Below are 26,606 nucleotides of genomic sequence, written 5' to 3' on the forward strand. Positions count from 1 at the left end.
ATTAAAGTTCAGAGTAGCCAGACTGGACAGACGAGGGCCCTCAATCACGTCAACGCAACAATTGAAGCAATTTAATACGACAGGATCCGGTAGACCAATCAAGTACGACCCAGTGAGGGTAAATCGCCTTGAGGTTAACAATAACATACATGGGTATACATGTGGGATATAGAAATAACATGGGATATTTTAAATATCCTTACTCCTTATATTTTAACAAAATCCTCTAACCCGACCGACATCGCACCATAGACTCCCTTTCTTACTTTTTAAAACTGCCTTACGTCCCATTCATTAACCGTCCTCCTTTCATACCATAAACAATCAAATTCCCATTCATTATCCTTCCATAGTATTCCCACATTCCTACATACATAAACTATCTGATGTTATCCCTGTGGGTTAGACAGAGCCACATGTACTCAGAAGATAACTTATAGTAACTCTTGATACGAAATCCTAAGACGATCGACATGGTGATAGATGATCAGCCCATCGCCCATATGATCCATCACGTTAAGACACTCTTCTTCTGTCGTGAGGGTTATGATACCATCGACATTACCAACCCTGGTGTCAGGGTTACTATTGAGCCGCCAAAGGCCCCCGACATGGCTCATGTAACTACATAATCAACTCCGCTATCCCATTTGTACGGGGTCCCTTTAAAATTTTACAGGTCCGGTTATTTACAGAAGTGACCTTCCAACCAGCGAAAGGAAAGCCAGTCCAATATACAGGTCACATACCTCGGAAACGCTTTTCTCGGGAATGTGAGTTTCCTAACAATGTTTTCCTCCACCGCTTAGCGCGTGATAATCATTTATGATCCAAACATGAATTCGTACAATGAAAGAGTAAAAATGCAGTCACTGAGCCCAGCGAATTATTTGTGGTGAAATTACGAACCATTAGTTGTCATAGTTATTAAATTTATGTTTTTGTAGGTGTTTTTGGTCTATTACAGAAACGACATGTAACCAGGAGGTCTAAAGTGCAACCAATTAATTTATTACTTTGCAAGAAACTGATTGGACTTTTGCAGCTTATCATACCCAACTACATCAATGTAATTGAATTATACGCCCGGTGAGGGAACACCTTAATGTACAGTCGTGAGCAATATCATGTACCCACTTTAGAACCCTGTCGCACTATCATATTTGACATTTAATGACACTTACGGGTTAATTTGCCAAAAAAGTTAATGTGACATGGTTTCAAAATGTATACTTAATAGTACTCGTGAGCGTACATCGTAGGGTGTGGTGTACTGTCGTCTCAGACGATGTAAGAAGAGTGTACTATTGTAAAATCCGTTATCTAATCGGGTTATTGTCTAGCAATCAATGTGTATTGTTTTGTTATTGTCGACTGTTCAATAACTCGAGACAAGACGGAGGTACTCAATAGTAATAACGTCATCCAACCGTGACTAGAACCTTCTGGAATCTTTAGTTTAAGAATTATCATCATTAATTTGGGATACCTATACAATTTAAAGGGTTATTTATTTTCTCCTTTTTTACAAAAAAAAGTAATACCACTTCCGCTTCCTCTCTCTCTCTCATACTTTCTCACTCCAAACGTTCCTTTTCATGCATCATACCTTTCCATTCCCACATACATGAAGTGTTAAAATAAAGTTGGTCACACTGCCCAGCATAGAGTATTGAACATAGCTAATCACAATAAAAGAACAACTAGCCAGTATTAAAGCTTGATACTCACCGATAAACTAGAGCTGCCCGGTGTGGTCCCGTAGCCTGACGAGGGTAGTGACGCCACCGACCACCTCCGCCCGTCGCTGTGGGGACACACATTTATATTAGCTTGGAAAACTACAGAGGCATATCTTCTTCTTCAGGTGCCTCTCCAACTAGTGGAGGTTGGCCATCAGCTCTGATAACCTTATCTCCCGCAAGGCGGAACAGTTCGACGGCACTCGTGACAGAGGCATATATATTTATTTATTTATTTAATATAGTACAGCCACAAGGTTTAAATTTACTTAACTACACTCTTGAAGTTTCTGATATTTCGTGATGAGTGACTTACTACGAAATATCATTTATAATTACCACGAAATCTCGGAAACTACAAGTGCTAGAAGTCTCATGCATGAGGGTTCACTAAGAGGGAATTTGACGAAATTCAAGCCCTAATAAAAAGAGGGTTATGTGTTTGACCGCTGTCTGTTTATTCATGTTTGTATGTATGTATGTAAGTAAGCATATATGTATGTAAGAGAGGATCTAAAAAACGCAACATTGAAGAAATTCATCTACATAAAAGCAAAAAGGTATTTGTTATGTTATTCCTATGTTAATAAATGCCAGATAGGAGGTTCACACCTCCAGATCGTTAGCACATTGCCCATAATTAATAACAAAAAAGTACTTAGTTTTGAATTCAAATTCTGATGTAAGATAAAACCCTGGGTTCGCAGTAGTTTTACCGAGTAGTCTTACCAGTTGAACGATTGGGAATTTCCGTCCCAATAGACTTACTGGTAAGACAACTGGGAAGTTTGTACCCAATAGACTTACCAGTAAAACAAAATTCTCGAGTACTGAAAATAGGGGGATAAATCTAATCATTGATGAAAATGTTAATTAGCATACGTTTGTATTCGGAAGTGCGATGATTGCCAAGGGTCATTGAGAAAATAAAAGCAGTGTACTCTACTTTCGATTTACAATAATAAAGTCCTGTTTTCAAAAACAAACGCAACTACATAACATAAACATAAACAGCCTATACACGTCCCACTGCTGGGCACAGGTCTCCCCTCAATCAACCGGAGGGGGTATGGAGCATACGCAACTAATATGAGTTAATACTTACACATCCTTATTTCTACATTGGATAGACATGCAACAAGAAACACTAGAATTAAATGCTAATGATACTTTATGTCCTTTCGTGTCTATACCAAATAACCAAATAAGCTCACTCCTTACTTAACTAAAACCACACAATGGACACTGCATACAAAAAATCTTATTTTTACCATTTTCCGCCTAACGCGTGCGAGCGAGACACAGTCTGCGCGCTCTCCCCGTTGGCTTAAGGCCATTTAAGACTCTAGTAAGGCCTAAAGGGGGTGAGATTGGCGCCAGATACGAATTGGTGCGGGGGGAAAGTTATCGTTTTATGCGTAGTATTATTCTTCATGACGTTACTACCGACTTTGTAGATAGGTCGCCGATACGTCAACAGATAATAGGCTAGTTTCCAACTACTCAAATCAGTCACTTTTTACTAAACGTCAAAACACGAAATTACTGTGGAGTTTGTATGAAAAAGCAACCTGTGACGTCATAGAAAAACGTGACAAAATGTCGTACTTATTATTACATTTTCCGTGCTTCGGAAGGCACGTTAAGCCGTTGGTCCCGGTTACTACTTACTGATGTAAGTACGTAGTCGTTACATGAGTCATGTCAGGGGACTTTGCGGGTCAATAGTAACCCTGACACCAGGGTTGATGAGGTAATCCACTTCACAACCCAAACGATAGAAGATTACATTTTTCTTTATTAAAATTCATAAATAAGTTAAGTAGAAAAAAGAAAACGTTTTTTTAGATCTGTCTTTATTAAGTAATCAGAAGTTCATAAATTATCTTTGACCTAGGAACCTATCTAATTTAGCAATAGTTTTTCTATCTAATTACACTCCAGAACGTCAGATCTTGCAATGTAATTGGTCTTAATGAAGTTATAGCAGCTCAATCGTGCAGTACGATTGGACATGGTCATACGAAACTATTCGGGCCTACAGCCGACTTGGGCACTTGGGCAATAAAGTTATGAAGCGGCGAGAAACAGGTGCCCGTTATGGAAGTTTCTGGAAGAATGAAGTCAGAGAGAATAACAAATTCGTTGGAAACATTTAATTAAACCCTTGTCTAACGAACGCCTTTGTTTGCCAGTTTGAAGAAGGAATACAAAGTCCTTATTGGTATAATCTTATCAAAATATTGTTATAATGATTTTAGGGCTGCTTTCAATAAATCTATCTGTGCAACTTAGATAAGATAAGATATTTATTGCATTTCTGATGTTTTCCAAAACTAAACTGAACTTAACTTACTACCCAACTTACTTACTACCTACCTACTTACTACTTACTTACTTACTTTTTTACTCTTCTTTCCTTTGCTGAACTTTTCTATTTACCTCTAAATAATTCGACATTAGGCCAGACGCACTTGGGACGCGTTTTCGTACGAATTCATCTCGTTTATACACGTACGAACACTGGACTATGGTGACCAATTCGCACGCAGGGTGCGTGCACACATTGGTACTTGAAACTTTGGCATTATTCCTATGTATTCGTACATATTCACAAACGCGTCCAAAGTGTGTCAGACCCTGAAGTTTACGTCTAATCATGTCTATTCCAACAGCACTTAGCATTCCAAATTGCAACCACAAATCCTGGGCCACACCACCTAAGGATACCTAATTTACGTTACCATGATACCTCTCTGGGACCTGAAAATATATCTATCTCATCTTGCAAATGACAAGTTCAAACGTGACTAAAGGTGAGTTCAAAAATGAGAACCCCGATTGACTCCAATTTGCGAAATAGTCGTGAGCTTATGTTATGTTAAATCTTGATACTTACATCTCCTTCCCTCTCTTGACGCTGGAGGAAAGCAGGGCGTGGTGTAGAGGGTGCGCGTGGTGGGCGTGCGGCCACCGCGGGCCCTCCGCGGGGGAGAGGGGGCCCGTGCCGGGGGAGCTGCACCGCCCTGACCCCACCTGTGGGACAAACACGTTGCGTTATTGTACTGTAAATTTATCTGTATTTTCACTTACAATAAGTGCAGTTTTCACCACGGAATAGAAGAAAGTTTTTTTTTTTTAAATAAATAGAAATTATATTCCGTGGTTCTCACTAACACAACACACACTTCATGGGTCGACACTTCATACAGAAAACCTCGTTTTACACATATAATACGTGACATCTGACGCCCATACGATTGAAGACTAAAGTAAGACCCAGGGAAGATGAGGTAAACCTAGCTCAGCCGCTGGTGGCGAGCGGGGAGAATTCATGAATTCTCGAATTTTCGAATTCATGTTTCGATTATAAACGATTATCATGTGTAACGCAGCTCCCTAGGGAGATTGGAAAAACATTTTAGTTCGATGACTTGGCTCAAAACGTAGGTAATTATGGTCGGATACTAGATGATAAATGGGTTCCATTAAATAATTAGTCTTCTTCTACAACCTGGGTGACAGGGTTATAATTCGTCGCTGTTGTCCCGAACTGATGTATCTGCAATTTTTGGCGAAACTGCTTTGCACCTTTTACAATTGTCAGTAAGAGTGGTAATAATAAATCAATCTCAACTGATACTGCCCTCAAGATGATGCTCAAGTCTCTGTTTTTTATATAAGAACTGTCACATTGACATGATCTTGAGGGCAGTCTCAAAGCTGAGATTAGTTTATTAATTCCACCCTAAGACACAAATCACTTTAGCAAAAAATTACAGGTACGTCAGTTAGCAAAATCAGCCACGAATTGAACCGCCAAAGGTTGACATCCTGACACCAGTAAGTAGTAAACGGGACCAACGATTTCACGAGCTTCAATTAATCCGATATATTTATACAAAGCATTCAATTTCTCAGTATCCAACATAACAATCCAATACTATATTCATATTTCAATAACCTTTAAATCTGTAACATTGGATAACTAATGTAATCGGAGGCAATATCCGATCGACCTTTAAATTTTCGATTACGACCGAAACATAATTATTAATTAATATCCGATTCATTATGTTTGACATAAATTGGCGTAGCTTCCAACTCATTACGCTCATTAGATTTCGCTTCAGTAAATAAAAACTCTATTAATCGTGTAGGTATCTATTGATTATGCGTAGCGAAATATTGGATTGGTACATTTGAATTTAATTAAAGGCAAAGAATAAAGAATAACACTACCCATAGAACGGTAAATCTCCGCGCCGCACCTATTCGTATCGGGCGACGACTTCACCCCTTCTAGATCATTACTTTAGTTTTAAATGACCTTAAGCCGCTTAGGAGTAAAGGAGAGAGACCGCGGACTGTCTCATTCGCACTTACGCGTTTCGTACATTTAGCTATGTTTTCATTAGATTTTATTAGACATTAAAAAACATTCAGTGTTTTATCTTCTGTACTTAAAAAAAAATATTATACGCAATTCAAGTACTTATTAACGGCGTCCATGGTTCAGTGGTTGAGCGTTGGGCTCACGATCCGGAGGTCCCGGATTTAAATCCCGGTGGGGACATATCACAAAACTCACTTTGTGATCCCTAGTTTGGTTACGACATTACAGGCTGATCACCTGATTGTAAGATGATCTGTGCTTCGGAAGGCAATTTAAGCCACTGGTCCCGGTTACTACTTACTGATGTAAGTATGTAGTCGTTACACGAGTCATGTCAGGGCCTTTGGCGGCCCAACAATAACCCTGACACCAGGGTTGATGAGGTTGGTATTCCACCTCACAACTTACACAATAAGAAGAAGAGCGGTATAATAAGATTTCTGTATAAATTATGAGCGATATACTCGGACTAATGTCTCCATTCGTTATATCAAATCAAAATCAAATCAAATATACTTTATTGCACAGAACTAAAACTATATACCACATCTATCTATATACTATATCTATCTTGTGTCTTAAAAGTGGCTTACAAGTTATCCTCTCTTCTTCTTCTTTCTTTCTTCTCTTCTTCTTCTGTTATCCACTGATTACTTGTGACTCTCCCCATTAAGAGTTTAGTATAAAAAGTTGGATAAACTGTTGAGAAACCGTATCGTATCTTTTTCTGCGACCGGAATTCAATTTTATTCCGCTCGGCAAAAGCCTAACAGGCGAAAACCTTGACAATTACATACGTTCCACAGCCTATAAATACATTAAATAACAGTATATAAAGCCTCCACATTACTAAACACATAAATAACGATCAGTGTATCCGTGAACACAATACGTAGGTCGATCACGAACACGACACGCGTTCTCCGCAACGTTGCGGTCAGACACTAGGTCACAGCCTAGTAATGATACTTAGGTATTAGATACTTATTTAGATGCGTGATAAAAGTATTACCCTGCGCCATAAAATAAAGATAACGGTAAATCTCCCCCCGCGCCATTTCATATAGGGCGCCGACCTCACCCCCTCTGGGTCTTTAGTCTTCAATCAGACACTAGGTCACAGCCTAGGAATGATACTTAGGTATTAGATACTTATTTAGATGCGTGATAAAAGTATTACCCTGCGCCATAAAATAAAGACGGCAATTCCCCCCCCCCCCGCGCCCCATGTCATATCTGGCGCCAACCTCACCCCCTCTGGGCCTTACTTTAGTCTTCAATGGCCGTAAGCCGGTAAGAAGTAACAGGGAGAGTGCGCTAACTTTGCGTGAACTGTTTCCCTCTGCCGTATGTGTTAGGTGTGGGCATCTAGGTGTTGGCGATGCCCTTCTCGATGGAATAATACAGCTGGACAGCATTATTAACGGCACTTTTATTAATTTCATAGTTTAACGTTTAACACACGATACACGTTAGTATGCAGATTGTAGAAGAAGAAGAAGGCAAGTATTTCCATACTTAAATATAGAATATAATTTTGTTGGGGATGCCAATATTAGGTCTGCACAGTAATCCGCGCGCGGTTAGATTATATCGAGGGCTTCGACTAATATATAAAAGTCACACGGCTATTGGTGGAAGCCCTAGATAATTCATTTGTTTATTTGTCATTTCCATTGGACAAACTAACTACGCTACAAATCTACACAACTTGTTTATTATATAGAGATTATAATTCATGGCTTGTGCGTATATTATACAACCTTGTACTTGGATCAGTTTGTATGTGTAGTTGGACATGCCCGTAACTACGTCTCGTAAACATGTCCGTATTGAAAGGTCCCACGTACCGTATGTATTATGCGATACAGAAAACCTTATAGAAGAGAAATACGAAAGTAGACAAATGTGGGATATAGAAATAACACGGGATATTTTAAATAACTTTACTCCTTATTAAATAAACTTACTCCTTATATTTTAACAAAATCCTCTAGCCCGACCGACATGGCTCAAAACTCCCCTTTCTTACTTTTTAAAACTGCTTTACGTCCCATTCATTAACCATCCTTTCATACCACTAAACTGCCTATATACGTCCCACTGCTGGGCACAGGCCTCCCCTCTATCAACCGGAGGGGGTATGGAGCATACTCCACCACGCTGCTCCACTGCGGGTTGGTGGAGGTGTTTTTACGGCTAATAGCCGGGACCAACGGCTTAACGTGCCTTCCGAAGCACGGAATCGTCTTACTTTTTCGGACAATCAGGTGATTCAAGCCTGAAAAGTCCTTACCTTACCTTACAAAGGACAGTCTCACAAAGTGATTTCGACAATGTCCCCATCGGAAATCGAACCCGGACCTCCAGATCTTGAGCCTAACGCTCTAACCACTAGACCACGGAGGCTGTTATGCCTATATGTTATGCCTTTCATACCATAAATAATCAAATTCCCATTCATTATCCTTCTACAGTATTCTCACTTTCCTACATCATCATCATCATCATCAGCCGTACGACGCCCACTGCTGGGCATAGGCCTCCCCCAAGGATCTCCACGACGATCGGTCGCGGCCTACCGCGACCTTCACCAGATCGTCGGTCCACCTTGTAGCGGGCCTACCCACTGAGCGTCGTCCGACACGTGGTCGCCATTCCAGAACCCTTCCGCCGCAGCGGCCATCGGTTCTCCTCGCTATGTGTCCTGCCCACTGCCACTTCAGCTTTGCAATTCTCCGAGCTATGTCGGTGACTTCACTTCCCTACATAAATGTTTTTTTATAAAGTGTTGACTATAATCCGTACCTGTTATAGAAATGTGTACTAATATAATAAATAGCCTATGTACGTCCCACTGCTGGGTACAGGCCTCCCCACAATCAACCGGAGGTGGTATGTAACATACTCGTGGACCGATATCCTTAAACACATTTGAGCTAGCTCTATAAGCTATTTCGTTTCTTCGTAGTTACATACATACATAAACTCACGCCTATTTCTCACCGGGGTTAGCAGTGACTATGGAATTCCATTTGCTTCGATCCTGGCATAACCTCTCTTGCTTCCTCCACATTCATAAATCGTTCCTTCGCAGTTAATAAAATTCCAAACCTATCGACACATGTCCATTGCATAAGAGACTCGCGCAGAAGGGACATTTCTTGTTATTTCTTGTCTAGTATATAAAGCGAAAGTTGATGGTAGGGCTGGCAGAGGAAGACCGAGAAGGACTTACGATGACCAAATTGGAGATGTTCTTAGAAAAGGTTTAATACGATCTACTCTGAACCGGGCCTGCGTGTATGAAGCGATTGATGAATGTGGTAGAAGCAAGAGAAGTGTGTCAGGATCGAAGCAAATGGAATTCTATAGTCTTTGCTTACCCCGGTGGGAAATAGGCGTGAGTTTATGTATGTATGTATGTTCTTGTCTAGTGCGGAAGTGGGCCGCGGTCGCGCGTCCAATGGTTGTATTATGCCTATTGTACCTAGTACTGTGAACATGCTGTATTTTATTATTGTACTCTTACTATATTGTTTCAACGCAATAAAGAATTATATTATTATTATTATTTTGTGCAATAAAGAGTTTTGTATTGTATTGTAAGAAAGAGAAAGACAGAGAGTTTTCTCAGTCATTTTTAGCGAAATGCCTAAGACACGCGCCATGGTAGTTTCTATATTACTTTTCCGTAGGCGTTGTTTTGTACTGAGATCTAAGTTAATATTAATTCCAACTATTAAGTACATGCTCAGAATACGAGCTAGTTACGCGTGTCTCCTCGTACCAAAGAGCAATAGCCCCATAATAACAAAGGCTATGCCTATCTAAGGCTGTATGCGGCGTCGGTTTTTGCCTGCTCCGCCTTGACTAGATCTTTGACATTATGAGTTGAGTCATCGAAAGAAGATGCTATAAGTGTTGGATGCGGTATCATTTATATATTTTTTTTTTATTTCCAGAGGCACTCAATGTGTAAGTATTAGTTTTTACAGTTTATTATGAAGTTCACTTCTCTTCTCTTATATCGTGTCGGTTGTGTGGTGGATTACCAACCTCGTGAATCCTGGTGTCAGGGTTATTATTGAGGCCCCTGACATGGCTCATGTGACGACTACATACTTACATCAGTATGTAGTAACCGGGACTAACGGCTTAACGTGCCTTCCGCAAGCACGGAAGCACGGATGGTTCACTAATGTGAAATTTTAGTTTCACTAATATAGAGTTCGAGATTTATAAAGATCAACTGCGCTAAAGTAGCAGAATTTATGCAAGTACTAACTTCTAGAACAAAGATACAATTTTAGATAGAAGTGCAACTACAAGAAAGTCCTCAAAACATTAACCACACCAAACAATACCAAATCCTAATCCAGCGCTAAGATCCAGCTTTTCATATTATCACAATCAAAAACGATTTGACTGTACCTACCAGGTGAGAACCTTCATCGGTCGCTAATTAATGTCATATGCTGTCGCATATATAGATTTGCCAATCTACTAGAATTCACATCGTTAAAAACAAAAAAATACTCTATCCAATCCAATTTTCGGAGAAAGTTCAGTGAGATAAACAAAAAATACAACAGAACATTCTCTTGATAACATCTAAGGCCTTGACATTCATTACATACCAACTTCATATCATAAAATGACTCATCCGTTAAATTTCTCAACTCGCTATATACAAAAGAGTCACCGTTATACATCTTATCGATTATATTCCTGTCATTGTTGTTACAATACGGTTTTTGCGAAACCTTTTTCAATTATTTCTATTTGATAAATAGACCGTAATTTGTATCCATCAACACATCGTTAACAAGAACATTATCGAGGTAACAATCTAACCTTATTCAATTTTGGTGATCACAAAAACCAAAAGAGACATGACACTCGTGCACGAAACCATTATGAGGGTAACATAAAGTGTATATATGTCACCGTAAAATTGTAAACAACGTTAGATTATAATCTATCGATTTGAATCTCGCGAGATTGTGAACTGTCGAATAATTATGAATCGTATCATATTGCTTACAATTTAACGTATTATTTTTCGGTAGATTATAATTTATCGAAGTGAAACCGTCAAATTGTGATACGAAACGCACCTCGCGTGCTATACCATAGAGTTACAAAACTATTAGAGTGAGCATAATGTTAATTTGGGATTCTCTTAAAATGCATAAATGTTTTTGTCATAATTTTAATTATCATAATCCTTTTTGCATAACGTTTTTTAGCATAATAGTTTTACTTTCCCATAATAACATCTAGGAATACTGGTTTGTTAGGTATAACTTATTTTTGGGATTAATAAATAGATATCCATAATTCTTTTTTAGAATAATAGTGTTTTGTCATAATTTTTACAAGGCATAACAGTAGGTTAGGGTGCGGCGGGGGTGGCCCTTGGGCCACCCCTATGCCGCCAACATGTTTATCTTACACACGAAAAGTATACTGAATGATACGTTTCAGATTTTTTAATTTTGATACATTTTTTCTTACCATGTGATGTCAGAATTATTGATTACTTACTAAATAATTAATAAATACGTACTTGATTTCACAATCTTGAAGAGCATTTATTTTATTTGACTGACACCTGTGTTTTATTCCTAACTCTATGGACACAGAACGGTCTACTGTAAGGCCGACCAATCAGGGACAGCCGTCGGAAAGTTGACAATTTGACAATTGTAAGATTGTGATTTAACAGTTTTACTTCGATAGATTATAATCTGACGAATAATAATACGTTAAATTGTAAGCAGTATATTACGTTTCACAATTTTTCGACAGTTCACAATCTCGCGAGATAGATTATAATCTAACGTTATTTACAATTTTACGGTGACATATACAATCATAAAGTCACCAGCCTTCGCGGCATGATAACCGCGCCGCGTAGACGAATGTCTTACCTAAATAGCGTTCGCTGCGTCCATTGGTTATAGCCTTCGACATATCTCGCGCCCATAGACACTCCATCTTGTTTAAGATGATATAAATGCCTATAAATCTGTTCTACATTATATTCTTTTCCCAAATCACAATATAACATATAAATTAAGCGGACGACCATATCTCAGTTGGAGTATTCAGAGGCACCGACGCCTCACCGAAATTTCTGTTAGACCAACGTGATAGGCGGTTTTTAGGTGTTGTTTTTTTTTTTTGGGGTGATGGCCCAAATAACAATCTGTTTTATATTTCAATACCTACAAACTGACCCCAAACTTAATTTACCATAAAGAAATCAGTCTTGTTGAAAACCTCGACAGGTTTAGAGCACAAAATACTTCATACTTCAAAGAGTTTTCAAGAGATTTACAGCTGAAAAATTACGCAACCGTTATGATTATAAAAACATAACCGTTATTACCTTTTTATAGACCGTTTCTGGCCTTAAAATTTTGTAATACTTATAACCGATTAACATTGGGAAATTATTCGTGATAGAAGTTTCACGGCCTTCGATTAGCAATTTTAAATCAGAGCCGTGAACGAAATATACTCTAATGTCACTGGAGCTAGTGAAACGATTCTATAAAATCGTACAGTCATGAGCAATATCATGTACCCCCTTAAGAACCCTGTCGCACTATCATATGTGACATTTAATGAGACTTACGGTTTAATTTGTCAAAAAAGTTAATGTGACATGGTTTTAAAGTGTATACATATTAGTACTCGTGACCGTACACTAGTAGAAAGATACGCTATCCCTGAATAATTTAGGCTTTATTGTTTGTAATATTACGCTTCTGTTATCTTCCCGAGTTTGTTGTAAAACCAATCCATCTCCATCTCCCTAGCTTTATCCCGTTTCTCATAGGGTCTGCTTACTTAACCTGAAGATTGGTCAGGTCCAGTTTTTACAGAAGCGACTGCCTACCTAACCTTCCAACCCGCGAAGGGAAAACCATCCCAATACAGGTTAGGTCACATACCTCCTAAACGCATTTCTCAGGAATGTGGGTTTCCTCACGATGTTTTCCTTCACCGCTGAGCACGTGATTATCATTTGAATTGGATTTGATGTGGATTTATGTTATAACTAATTTACGTATATGTAAAGTACGTACCAGCGTGTGCGAGAGAGTAAGAGGATATAAGCGTGAAGTATGAAAGGGACAGAGGATATTAGAGTAGGAGATAATTTTAAGATGGCGCGTTGGTGATGGTTTTTTATCTACACATATAAGTTAAACACACCTACTAGGTAAGTAGCTAGTGAAGTTTTCTACTCGTACCTACTCTGTGACTTTATATTTTGGCGTTAGGTACCAAGGCCGTTCCAGTAGGTAGATACAAATTGTGCGTGTCCATTGGATTCGTTCACCTTTGCGAACTGGGGTGTGTCTAGTTGCTTTGTGGTGTTTTACACGCAGACAACATATTTACGTAGTAACAAATCTGTTCTATATTTGTACGTAGTATGTACGTATTACATTTATTTATTTAAATCAGGCAATAGGTTGCCTATGTAATGTATATCAAAGAACACATCATTAGCGACAGCTAAAATTATATACCTATCGTCAATTTTTATACCGCCGCGCCTCACCTATTATTTTTTGTCGTTCATTTAATATCTGGTCTGTGGGCGAATTTACTACAAACAATTCAGTCGAATTGACCTACAACTACAAAAAATATATAAAAAAATGTAAACTCGCCCGCAGACCAGATTTTAGTTAAGTAGACTTGTCATCTATCCTATTTTACGCGTCTTAGTGCATTTTCGCACTATATCCGATCCAATCAGAGTATGAATGACGGATAACAGAAAATTACTTAAAGAAATCGCATGACGGTTATCAGGTGTAGTGTGTAAGCTATCACAAAAAAAATAGTTCTACGACTACTTCGGATCCGCCATTTAAAGACTCTGATCGAATGTAGTGCACGTGTAGTGTAGATTTTCCTCGGATGGCATTCGAAGTTGCTACCTACAATACAACACTATAATCAACAGCGCAATCCTTTCATCATATTACACGAACCACACAAGACTTTCTGGCAACAAACCTAGACGTACAAATAATATTTGCTTTACGAATTGTTTGCCTTAGACGAACTGGGAGAATTTTTCTCGCCAAGGTCAGAGGGAATATAAGGGATCGCCTTGACGCTTTCTCTTTGCACATGTTGCCATGTTGTTGAGAAGCAGGTTCACTGACGTAACTCATCGACTACATCCCGATAGACAGAGGTACATTCATCGCAAGATGAACTAAGTATCCACACCGAGCTTTCTGTTAGACCAACATGATAGGTGGTGAGCCGGTGAGATAAATTCTCTAATCTTCTTCTATCGTGTGGGTTATGAGGTGGATTACCAACCTCATCAACCCTGGTGTCAGGGTTAATATTGAGCCGCCAAAGGGCCCTGACATGGCTCATGTAACAACTACGCACTTACATTAGTAAGTAGTAACCGGGACCAACGGTTTAACGCGTCTTCCGAAGCGCGGATCGTCTTATTTTCGGACAATCAGGTGATCAGCCTGTAATGTCCTAACTAAACTAGGGATCACAAAGTGAGTTTTGTGATATGTCCCCACCGGGATTCGAACCCAGGACCTCCGAATCGTGAGCTCAACGCTCAACCACTGGACCACGGAGGCCGTTAATAAGTTAATAATAATTGATTCACTAATAACTCAGCCAATAACAAACCCTTCGGCTTGCTATCACTACCACATAATGGGATGTGACGTTCGTGCCTCAATCGGCTGGACCTTCAGAATCAGCATCGTGGCTCAAGCCGACGCTTATGTTGAGTAAGGTCATTTATTGAGAACATCCATCGCTTCCATATCATCATACCAACCAGCATCATTGTTTTTTAATTGTAATTTTGTGTGTAGTTTTTGGTGTTGATTTTGTATTAACAGCCTCGGTGGTCTAGTGGTTATTGCGTTAAGCTCACGATCTGGAGGTCCGGGTTCGATTCCCGATGGGGACATTGTCGAAATCACTTTGTGAGACTGTCCTTTGTTTGGTAAGGACTTTTCAGGCTTGAATCACCTGATTGTCCGAAAAGTAAGATGATTCCGTGCTTCGGAGGGCACGTTAAGTTAAGAACAACCGATAAACAGCATCGAGACTTCGAGACACGCTCCCGATGTAAACATACGTATCATTATTATTAGATACCATTAGCCGTGACATCACATAAATAATAAGTTAAGGGGAAGCTAAGGAAAGAGATGTATGTAGCATATTAAAATTCCATTAAACGAATGTATACTTGAAGAAAGCGGTCTATGATCAATCTTGTTCTGTCTATGACGATATTCTAGAATGGTCTATAGTCGTGACTTTTACTTTTTTTCCGGGATGGCGAAAGGGTTGTACCTGCGGTGTAGTTAAATTCTCAATTGGCCAAGATTTATTTCCATCCCACGTGTATTAGATGATACAAACCAACAAACACTTGCACTTATCTTTAGGCATGTGAGTTGTAAGATCAATGATCGACCCCATCAACCCTGGTGTCTTCTTCTATCGTGTGCGTTGTGAGGTGAATTACTAACCTCATCAACCCTAGTGTCAGGGTTATTATTGTGCCGCCAATGGCCCCTGAAATGGCTCAGGTAACACTTACTTACATCAGTAAGTAGTAACTGGGACCAACGGCTTAACGTGCCTTCCGCGCGGATCATCTTACTTTCGGACAATCAGGTGATCAGCTTGTAATGTCCTAACCAAACCAGGGATCACAAAGTGATTTTTGTTAACTTTGGTGTGAAGGTTACTATTGTTCTGAGACGCCTAAGGCCTCTAACATGGCTCATGTACCGACTACATACTTAAGCCACTGAGCCACCCAGGATAGAATGTTAGTCTTCTACTTCGCTCAAAACGTAGCACGATTGGAATGACAGCGTCTACCACTAACGAGACGAAAGATATGTCTCTTTTGCACTAACGGTATATAGCTTAGTACGAAAGAGACAGGAGATATATCACTCTTATAAATTGACTAGACAGTGTATCTCAGAACTTCTGTTGTAGTCAAGGTGTCTAACCATTACACGACAGACATCGTCTAAGGCCACGTAATATCCTGACAATATTTGGAATCTTCCAGAACAAAGTTTACCAACATCCGAGCGAGTGTAATAAAGATTTTCTGACCTTTAAACTCTTGCAAGTTTGTGGCTTCAATGTAAAGTTATCGCAACTTTGCTTTTACGAGTGCTTCGGCTAGAATTGCCTTTTAACTTTCGCTGAAGTTGTAAATTGAAAGCCAACGAACGATCTTATTACTTGACCAACTCTTTCGCAAGTACAAAATACCCTTTGTATTTTCTTGTTTGCGTTTACGTAGTTTTGAAAAGTTTGGTTTGGTTCCAAATATCGCCGGCTACACTGAAAACAATGTAAGCGCCTTTGTGTAAAATCACATTCGAATCTGATTTTATTTAACAAACCTCGATGTCTTTCAATTAATTTCAATCTGAGTAAAATTAGGTCGTGTAACTAGGTCCAAGATAAATTATGAAATTCTGATTACTAAATAAAGACATATCTAAAACTAACGAAAAACATTTTCTTTTTTGTATTTAACTTATTTATGAATTTGAATCAAGAAAACATAAATACAAAGATACAAATATAAATTGATTTATTTGTGAAACACAGGTAGAGTAGGTTGTTATACATATATATAGGTTAGAGCGCTGTGATAATAATAAGTACGACATTTTATCACGTTTTTCTATGATGTCACAGTGTGCTTTATACCGACTTCAAAAAAGGAGGAGCTTCTCAATTCGACCGTATATATTTCTTTCATACTTCATAGTAATTTCGTGTTTTGACGTTTAGTAAAAAGTATCTGATTTGACTAGTTGGAAACTACCCTATTGACACACGAAGGAAAATTCCACTTGATATTAACCCAGAAACATGGTCTGAATCATCCCCCTCAGTATTCGTTACGATGTCACTAACACCCTTTATATACACATACATACATACATACACAAACATACGCCCCGCATTCCTTTAACGATCGCTTCTTCGATCCAACTGGGCCAAGTTCCCAAGATCTCATTAGTCCCAACTCAATTAACCGACCAATCAATACCAACCTTCCCTTAACGACTGAGTTGCATAACTCCTACTCTATAACTGCATAACGTAACGATGCACATGATAACAGAACGACTAAGTACTACGTATTACATAACTTATATGAGGTTCTCGAGTTACTGGCGGTCGATGAAGGACATTAGCATATAACAAAGAAAAATCTCTACTACCACTGACCAAATTGGACATGTCCTTCAAAAATGATCAGTACGATCTACTCTGAACCGACGTGCGTGTATGAAACGACTGATGAATGTGGAGGAAGCAAGAGAAGTGTGTCAGGATCGAAGCAAATTGAATTCCATAGTCTCTGCTTCCGCAGTACACCGACCCATTTCTCAATCGGTGATGTTCTAGCTAGAGCCCTACCAGAATCTATTTCTTCAGCCTCCAACCAGTACTAATACCGAAGGAAGGCGATTGGGGCAACCACCGTTCTACACGCCCTATCTATGGAGTAATAAAGGCGATTACTTCACCGAAAAGAGCGCAGCTCTTAAATAAAGAGAGAGTCTCTGCTTACCCCGGTGGGAAATAGGCGTGAGTTTATGTATGTATGTTTGTAATACCTACTACGTACTCCGGTGTTAAGCTCATGATCAGAAGGTCCCCGGTTCGAAATCCAGTGGACACATATAACAAAAATCACTTTGTGGTCCGTAGTTTGCTCAGCACATTGCATGCTGATCACCCGATTGTCCGAAAATACGATGATCCGTCCGTGCTATGGAAGGAAGTTCAGAAGTCGGTCCCGGCTACTATTTACTTACTAAATCTTAAATAATTACTATAAAATTTCAATTTCGAATAAATTTCATTTTATTTCATTACTAAGTATCTAAGTATGTGGTCGTTTCATGAGCCATGTCAGGGGCCTTTGGTGGCTCCGTAGTAAACCTGACACCAGGGTTGATGACGTCGGTCATTTGACTTCAGAACTCACATGAGCAGAAGACCATATTTACCTCCAGTTTATTTTTATTTCATACTAAACCCTCTCTACGCTAGCAATAGTTTGCTTAACGTATGAGTAAGCCCATTTTACAAAGAGCTAAGCTGATAATAAAGATAACAATTTAAGATGTAAGTTACACGTCTCTGCCACAACTACACTTGCAAACATTCGATAATCCGTAGATTTATCTTAGTGAAATATGTTCTATGTAATGTGTTACGTCGTTGTTTGTTTGCATACTGGAGGCAAATTGGTCAAATAGTAAACACAAGCTTATAAATGTTAAGACTACAGTCTCGTCTCCAACAGACGACATTTGTCGGACGACGTGTGTTCGCGATATCGGTCGACGTTGGCCGAGCTCGCTCGCTCGAGCGAAACAAGTGACGATTTGCATATAGAGTAGATGGGACCCAGATATACATTTTACGAATTATCAAAATCTATTTGTTTTGAGATATGCTCATAATTTCATAGATACTTTTTGATGACGTCAAACAACAGTCAAACGTCGAACTTATTGTTACATGTATGTGGTCAGGTAATCACATCCATGCGTTATCCGATCGTGCAGTGAGAATGGTCCTTTATTTATTGCATTAAGTCGCAACTGCTTGTTACGTTACAGCGCTAAATTACTTTGCCTAAGTATGGGTTTCTTTCTAGTATTTACGTAACAAGTCAAGTAGGCTTCTTTTAGCCACAGATTACCCTCAATATAGATACCGCATAAAGATCATACGCAACTCCCGTCTAATAAGCACACCACCACATTTTTTATAACCAACAAAATTTTGTGTACAATAAAACTTTATTTTTTAAATACTTGCAACAGTCAATAATTATTTTGGATCAGCCCTATACGTTTTCCTTTATGTAAACTCGTACAAACTCTCTTGTTGTGGTATCTACAAAGGTTATCTGTGCAATGTGCTTGCAGCATTTAAAATTATGACTTGTCACGTTTCATTACAGGTTAGGAGGATGCGACCTAAAAACATATTTATATTTTTTTAAAGAACGTCTAGGGCCCTGTGTCGAGGTTTTTCTTGCAGCTTCTTATCCCCGGCTATACAGGTTGTGAGAAGCTGCAGTAATTTTAGGCGGATGAGACGTTCAGTATGTAAAAATTGACGATTCAAAGTGTAACTATGTTACCTACTAAATAAAGATATATTTGAATTTGAATTTTGAGTAGGGAATAATACTATGTACTTAAACTACGAATACTAGTCTGTCCGTCTACATTTATCATTTCACTAGATAGGTAAGAGTGATTATGATTATGAATAAATTTTGTGTAGACCCTAGTAGGTCACTCACACATACGCGCGTATAGAAGCGCCACTCGAGTGGATTATCCGAGGTGTGATACTAACCTAACCTTCCCTCCCTTTCCTACCCGTCGTATGACTTTTGGAAAAAGCCGTGATGCCCAGTTGGTAGAACCCTTGCCTCTCACTTTGAGGTTGCAGGTTCGAATCCAGCACAGGCCTAAACCAACGATTGTCGAATTTGTTTTCGAATTCATGTTTGGATTAAAAAGATTATCACGTGCTTAGCGGTGAAGGAAAACATCGTGAGGAAACCCGTATTCCCGAGAAATGCATTTTTCGGAGGTATGTGATCTAACCTGAATTGGGTTGGCTTTCCCTTCGCGGGTTGGAAGGTGAGACAGGCAGTCGCTTCTGTAAAAAACCGGACCTGTCAAATCTTCAGGTTAGGTAAGCGGACCCTGTGGAAAACGGGATAACGCTAGGGAGAAGATGATGATACTAGTACCCTTCCCTTTCTTTCACCAAAATATGAGTGTAAGGTTCGAGGTAACGTTATCGGGGCTAGTAGAACCACGATATCGCGTGTGATAAGGCTGTAAGTACGCCACCAAACACTAAAATTCTGAGTCAGAACCTGTTAGTTAACACAATTCTAAGTATTATAGGCTTACTAATTACGAAAAATACGTGCAAAATTTCAGTGAAATAGACTGTGGCGTTCTGGAACGCACGGCTTATTTTATATTTCCATCATAAAAGTTTGTAATAAAATATTATTGTTAATTTTAGTTATAACGTAATGTTATAGTAATTATAATGTTTATAATGGTTTTTGAACGAATCCTATTATTATTATGGCAACACTGCTAGGTTGCGAATGAGACTGTCATTCGGCTCTGGATATTCTGTAAGGAAGTTTTAATACAGCTTTTTGTTGGACACTGACTACTGTTTTAATTATTCTCCATTACCTTCGAAGAATTGGTCGGCCACTACACTGCGATCGAGTCTATCGTAGGCCCCAAAAGACCAATGAAGAATACAAGACAGCGGCTAACAAAATAAAAAAATATTTTTGTACAATGTAAAGTAACACACGATAAGTGTTTGTAACGTTGTGACCGATATGGCTCTGATAGAGAAAAGTAGTGTTACGAAACTATTGACAGCGCAATATTAACTTTGTTAACTTCTCATATATTTAACCTGGGGGGTTAAAAAGGCCACATAAAACCAACATTTGCGCATATAAAATTAAGTGCGCAATGCCAACAAATGTCAAATAGCAATATTGTTTTTATAGATAAATGACTTCGATGTGGCGTTTTTAACGCCCCCAGATCTTCTACCATTATTTATATATACATTTCTACGGTGACTTAAATAACATGAGTTCACGACTATATTTTCAATTGGGGCAGTCAGAGGCGCTTCCATCGCAATATGAACTGAGTAGGTACGGTCACGAGCATTAATATGTATACACTTTGGTACCATGTCACATTAACTTTTTTGACAGATGGAACTGTAAGTCTTACTAAATGTCAAATATGTTAGTGCGACAGAGTCCTAAAGTGGGTACATTATATTGCTCATGACTGTACCCACGCTTCACCGAGCTTTCTGTTAAACCAACATGAAAGGTGGTGAGCCGTATCGTCTGTAATAGTCGAGCCAACTGTTATTATTGCGTATGGCAGACAAAAATAAAATATCCTGCGTTGACCATATATCCAGCTTACGCTCCCCTAACCAAGTCTCTGCCGCATCCGTCACACAATGCAGCTCGGCAACCAACCAACTAACTAACCAACGGAGCCAACTGTTATTTAGTTATTATGGCTTTGGATGACTTAAATAGTATACCATTTAGGTACATAAACTGCCTATATACGTCCCACTGCTGGGCACAGGCCTCCCCTCAATCAACCGGAGGGGATATGGAGCATACTCCACCACGCTGCTCCAATGCGGGTTGATGGAGGTGTTTTTACAGCTAATAGCCGGGGCCAACGGCTTAACGTGCCCTCCGAAGTACGGAATCATCTTACTTTTTCGGACAATCAGGTGATTCAAGCCTGAAAAGTCCTTACCAAACAAAGGACAGTCTCACAAAGTGATTTCGACAATGTCCCCATGGGGAATCGAACCCGGACCTCCAGATCGTGAGCCTAACGCTCTAACCACTAGGCATGGAGGCTGTTTGGTGACCATTTAGGTATAGGAGGATTATAGAACACTTATTAGTATCTCTATTTCACATAATAACCTTTTGGTTATTGATATACTGCTACATGAAGAAGTATACCGCTACAGAATACTTCTAGTATATAAATCTTAGTGCACACCAAAACAAGTCTACGGTATGAAATGACGCAATGAAAGGGCTATTTGTCTCAATCATGAATTCACCACGGTAACTTAGCGGTCTTGGGAACGTTCGCGTCAAATGTTATAGACATTAGGCGATATGAAAATGAGAAAAGTTTGTCTTCGTGTGGCATGTGAGATCGATGACCGACATTACCAGCTCTAGCGTCATTGTTACTAGGTATATTATTGAAGCACCAAAGGCTCTAACGCACAGACTTTAGGTGTGCTTCGGAGGGCACGTTAAGCCGTTGATCCCGGCTATTAGCCGTAAAAACACCTCCACCAACCCGCAGTGGAGCAGCGTGATTGAGTATGCTCCATACCCCCTCCGGTTGATTGAGGAGAGGCCTGTGCCCAGCAGTGGGACGTATATACGCTGTTTATGTGTATGTTATGTATAAAGGCTCTAACATAAAACAATGTTTTAAGTGTAGATGGTTTAAATTTTACTTTTCGTCTCGGAACATGAATTTCGAACACGAATTATATCGACGCCAACAGACGCAGCAAATGTTATCTACGTGGATAAACGTCGTACGACTATTGGTTGGTGGTCGAAGCCCACAATTAAAAAAAAACATTTACCATTCTCCTTATATACCTACCTACCCAATAAAAACGCTTTTACGATCGCTGTGGACACAATTCGTTATTTAAAGCGACATTGAGGACATTCGGTCCTGAAATAACAGAACGTGTATTTGAAGTTCTTCTCACGAGGTTATCTAAAGGTATTCTTTTAGGCAGCGTATTAGTAGACTGCGGGCAGCAGGTCAGAGGCGTTAATACCTCCATACAAAAATCTCGTTACTGTGTGTCATGTAACACGTACTTACGTGTTACGTCACACTTGTGAGAGTGTCAATCGGGCGTGCTTCTTTACTCCTTTACTGACTAAAGAGCGGGGTTAGGTAAATCTAACTAGACATCGATACAATCCCTTATTCCACTCCGACCAACTAAACGGATCAACTAGTTGTTCCGATCGGAACTCAGTATGTTTTCAGTATGTATTCCCACCGTCCCCGCCGATCCAACTACTCAGAAGTAAATCATATTAAACCAACATTACATTTCTATAGAATTCCGAACTGAACAACTAAGTTGAACAGTTCCAGAGAAAACACAGAGTAGATTATTAATTATGTGTAATCAATCCAGAAACACTTAAAGTGGAGAAAATTTAAAAGGCCGCGACTTTACCGTAACTTTTCCATGGTATGGCCAAGAGTTAACTGACCCTTCATAAACTGTAACATTATATTCCGAATACTAGCATCTTGCCTCGTGGGGCGAAGTGTGTCTGTCCGTTCTATATGTAGTATTAGTCTTTATTCTATGCTCGGACATAGTCGGGAACGGACGGTAAGTAACTCTCCGCCTCGCACTAATTTACCTCACCCCCCGCTGGGGGGCGTGTAAACGGCCGTACGCCGCTGAGGAGTAAGAGGGAGTGCACGCGGACTGTCTGTCTCACTTGCACTTACATGGAGAGGCGACACACGATAAGAACGAGAGTTTTATATAATGTCCGGGATGTGGGGTCAAGTCCTAACCCTGCTCTGTCGCTAACCCTATCCAATTTCTCTTAACTTTACTAATTAACGGGGGTCTAATAAAAATTTAAAATTTAAAAAAACCCCGACCAGAAAAATAGTACGCTAACAGTAAACCTCAGTGGTCCCAGAAGACATTAGTGTTTCAAATGTCAGATCCCACATATGCTTGCAAGCAAACTGAGTGTGTAACATTCCTATCACACCTAACAAACGACCTGATGACCTTGAAGACCTGAACCGATTTCCACCAAACATAGCTAAGAACACTCTCGACTGATATACCTTTCAAACAAAAAGAAACACATTAAAATCGGATCATCCGTTTGGGGCCACAGACAGACACATACACATTCACACACACACACAGTCACATCAAACGTCGTTTTTGCGTCGGGGGTTTAAAAAGGCCACATTGTTATTATTCATCTAAAAACGCAATATTGTAATTTGACAATTGCGCATCTAAAAGTAAGTGCGCAACGCAAACAAATGTCAAGTAGCAATATTGCTTTTTTAAATTAATTGCTTTGATTTGGCCTTCCTAACCCCCCCCCCCCCCCCTCATCTCTCTGCCCACTCACCTTACCCTGCCATCGTCAAGCTTAGGTACTTCTCGATTAATCCCCACCGTAAAAGCATCATTCTTCGAAAAGTAATCAATCCATTCAAACCGTGTTTCTTAAGAATGATGTACAAAAAAAAATCAAGAATAAATCCCGCGTTGGCCTTCTATGTAAACGCCTACTTACTTATTTTTTGTTTCAAAACTGAATACGTTGATAAGACGGTTCTCGGAATATGGAGTACAGTTAGTTTAGTACCGCGATACAACCAGTTTACTGTCACTTTAGCGCATGAATAAAGCGACTTTAGCGCATTTAGTACTTTTTTCTTTATTTTTAAGGGCCAAGTATGTTCTTCGACTATGCCTGATGATCTTCTTCTATCTTCTATCGTGTGGGTTGTGAGGTGAATTACCAACCTCATCAACCAACACCATCATGACGAAGTGTCAATGACAATTCATCTACGATTGAAGGATAAAACCTTATAGTACTTTCATATCTTTAATCATTATTTCTGGTCGTCTGTTTATTTGAATAAGAGTTTTATTGGTAAACAGTAGCCATAGCATGCTGTCCGCATAACGCGCAGGACGCGTTAAGTGCGATATATTCTAAAAAATAGAATTGGTATATTTCTCGCGTAGCCAATAAACATGCCTTAGCGATATCATTTGACTTTCAAACGTTCTGTTGGTTGGCCATACACTTTTTTTGACGTGACTTGTTGTAGTAATACTTGACCGGACAAATGGGGAGCGCTCTCCCTGTACAAAATTTAACACAACGGGCCTGAGGATGCCCAGTTCTGAAAAGCCACTAAATCTTCTATATAACTTGGAGTAGTTAACTAGACGCTTTCAACGGGACTAGCGTCAAGAAGTTTGCTAATCGATTCGCAGGAGTTATTCCTTTAGCAACTATACTATAGTATTCGCAGTTAATAATACGATATATGGGAGTCTCATATCCCCATTTAAACGCGGTAAGAACCCGTTATTATGTGTTTTAATTATGATAATAACCGCGTAAACTTAAAACAACGATATATAGTTATGAAGTACTCACCACCAGTGAAAGTCTGTGGTGCGGAGGTGGCGGCGGCAGCCTCGAAGGCCGGCGCGACACCGTGCATTGCTCCTTCTGCAAACACATCGCATAGTTTCATTATACTTGTTACACTAGTTTTTCTAGGCTAGCATAACACAACACATAAAACAAGCACACGCATATATCCCAATTGGGGTAGTCAGAGGCACATCCATTGCATGAACTAAGTACCCACACCTCACCGAACAACATGGTAGGAATTGTTAAGACTTCTCGAGATTGACATAACCAGTATGAACGTAGCATGAAGAATGCTACACCGACAAGGGCGTAGCTCTTAAATTAATGATATAAACTCAATACAAATTGCCGTCCATATCTAACAGCATCATCGGATAGCTCTGCATATTTTTCAACAAGTCGTGATCGTGTATTGACGTATAAAAAAGCATGACAAATGTGTGTGATAGACACCAGTCTAACCAGCTAGGCTATACCGTGCCGAAGGCTTACTTGACAAGCACCTTATGGCTGTGTAGGGCAACGAGTAACAACCTTATTATAATATACATAGATAGTTTTAACATGTAAAGGGCATTAGAAGACTTTATAGAAGTAAACAACCCAACGGGTTCTTAGTTAATTATTGGTGCTTTCTTAGGTTTCTACAAATAAATAAACTTATACAACTTTCGCCTTCATACATACATACATATATAAACTCTCGCCTATTTCCCACCGGGGTAAGCAGAGACTATGAAATTCCATTTGCTTCGATCCTGACACACTTGCTTCCTCCACACGCCTTTCCTTTACTCTCTATAAATACTAGTAAATAATAATGTTTTACAAAATGTTAATTCTTTAAAAGGAAAAATATCGTGTAACACATAAATTTTACTTCTGTACCGGCGGCTCCAGTCCCCAAAGACACATTTACAGACTAATAACTAGAGTGGGTAAAGGCTCGTGCAAGCTGCTTTAACTTATACTGTGCGAAAGCTATTTAATAGCTGAATACTGACGTTCTGTAAAATGCATGTTGAAGTACTCTTTGTTGAAGATAAAACGAACGGTGTGCACTATGTTTAAATTTCATTTGTAAACTTTTTTTTGCAAATCGATGCGATAGTCATGAGTAATATCATGTACCCACTTTAGAACCCTGTCGCACTATCATATTTGACATTTAATGAGACTTACGGTTTTATTTGTCAAAAAAGTTAATTTGACATGGTATCAAAGTGTATACATATTAGTACTCGTGACCGTACCTACAGCACGGAATCATCTTACTTTTAAAAGTCCTTACCAAACAAAGGACAGTCTCACAAAGTGATTTCGACAATGTCCCCATCGGGAATCGAACCCGGACCTACAGATCGTGAGCCTAACGCTCTAACCACTAGACCACGGAGGCTGTTTCCTGCATGTAGACTCTAAAATGATCCATTATGCGTTCTAACCTTTTATTTTTATCTAACTTAGATATTATTTAAAATGTGTACTGTCTTCACTAATAATAATAGAGTGCGGCTACCAAAAGCAGGGCGCAAAGTTAACAAAAATA

At 39.4% G+C, this 26,606-nt stretch overlaps 1 protein-coding gene across 1 annotated transcript in view; it reads right to left on the reverse strand.

The window, feature by feature from the left end:
- The window catches only part of LOC126377804 (microtubule-associated serine/threonine-protein kinase 3), a 114,296-nt gene that overhangs the window by 41,618 nt on the left and 46,072 nt on the right, over window positions 1–26,606 (reverse strand). The window contains 3 exon segments of the mRNA XM_050025656.1: window positions 1,732–1,807; window positions 4,642–4,778; window positions 25,055–25,129. Coding sequence (XP_049881613.1) covers window positions 1,732–1,807; window positions 4,642–4,778; window positions 25,055–25,129 — 288 coding nt within the window.

The sequence above is a fragment of the Pectinophora gossypiella genome, chromosome 24, assembly GCF_024362695.1.
Source record: "Pectinophora gossypiella chromosome 24, ilPecGoss1.1, whole genome shotgun sequence".
Lineage (NCBI taxonomy): Eukaryota > Metazoa > Arthropoda > Insecta > Lepidoptera > Gelechiidae > Pectinophora > Pectinophora gossypiella.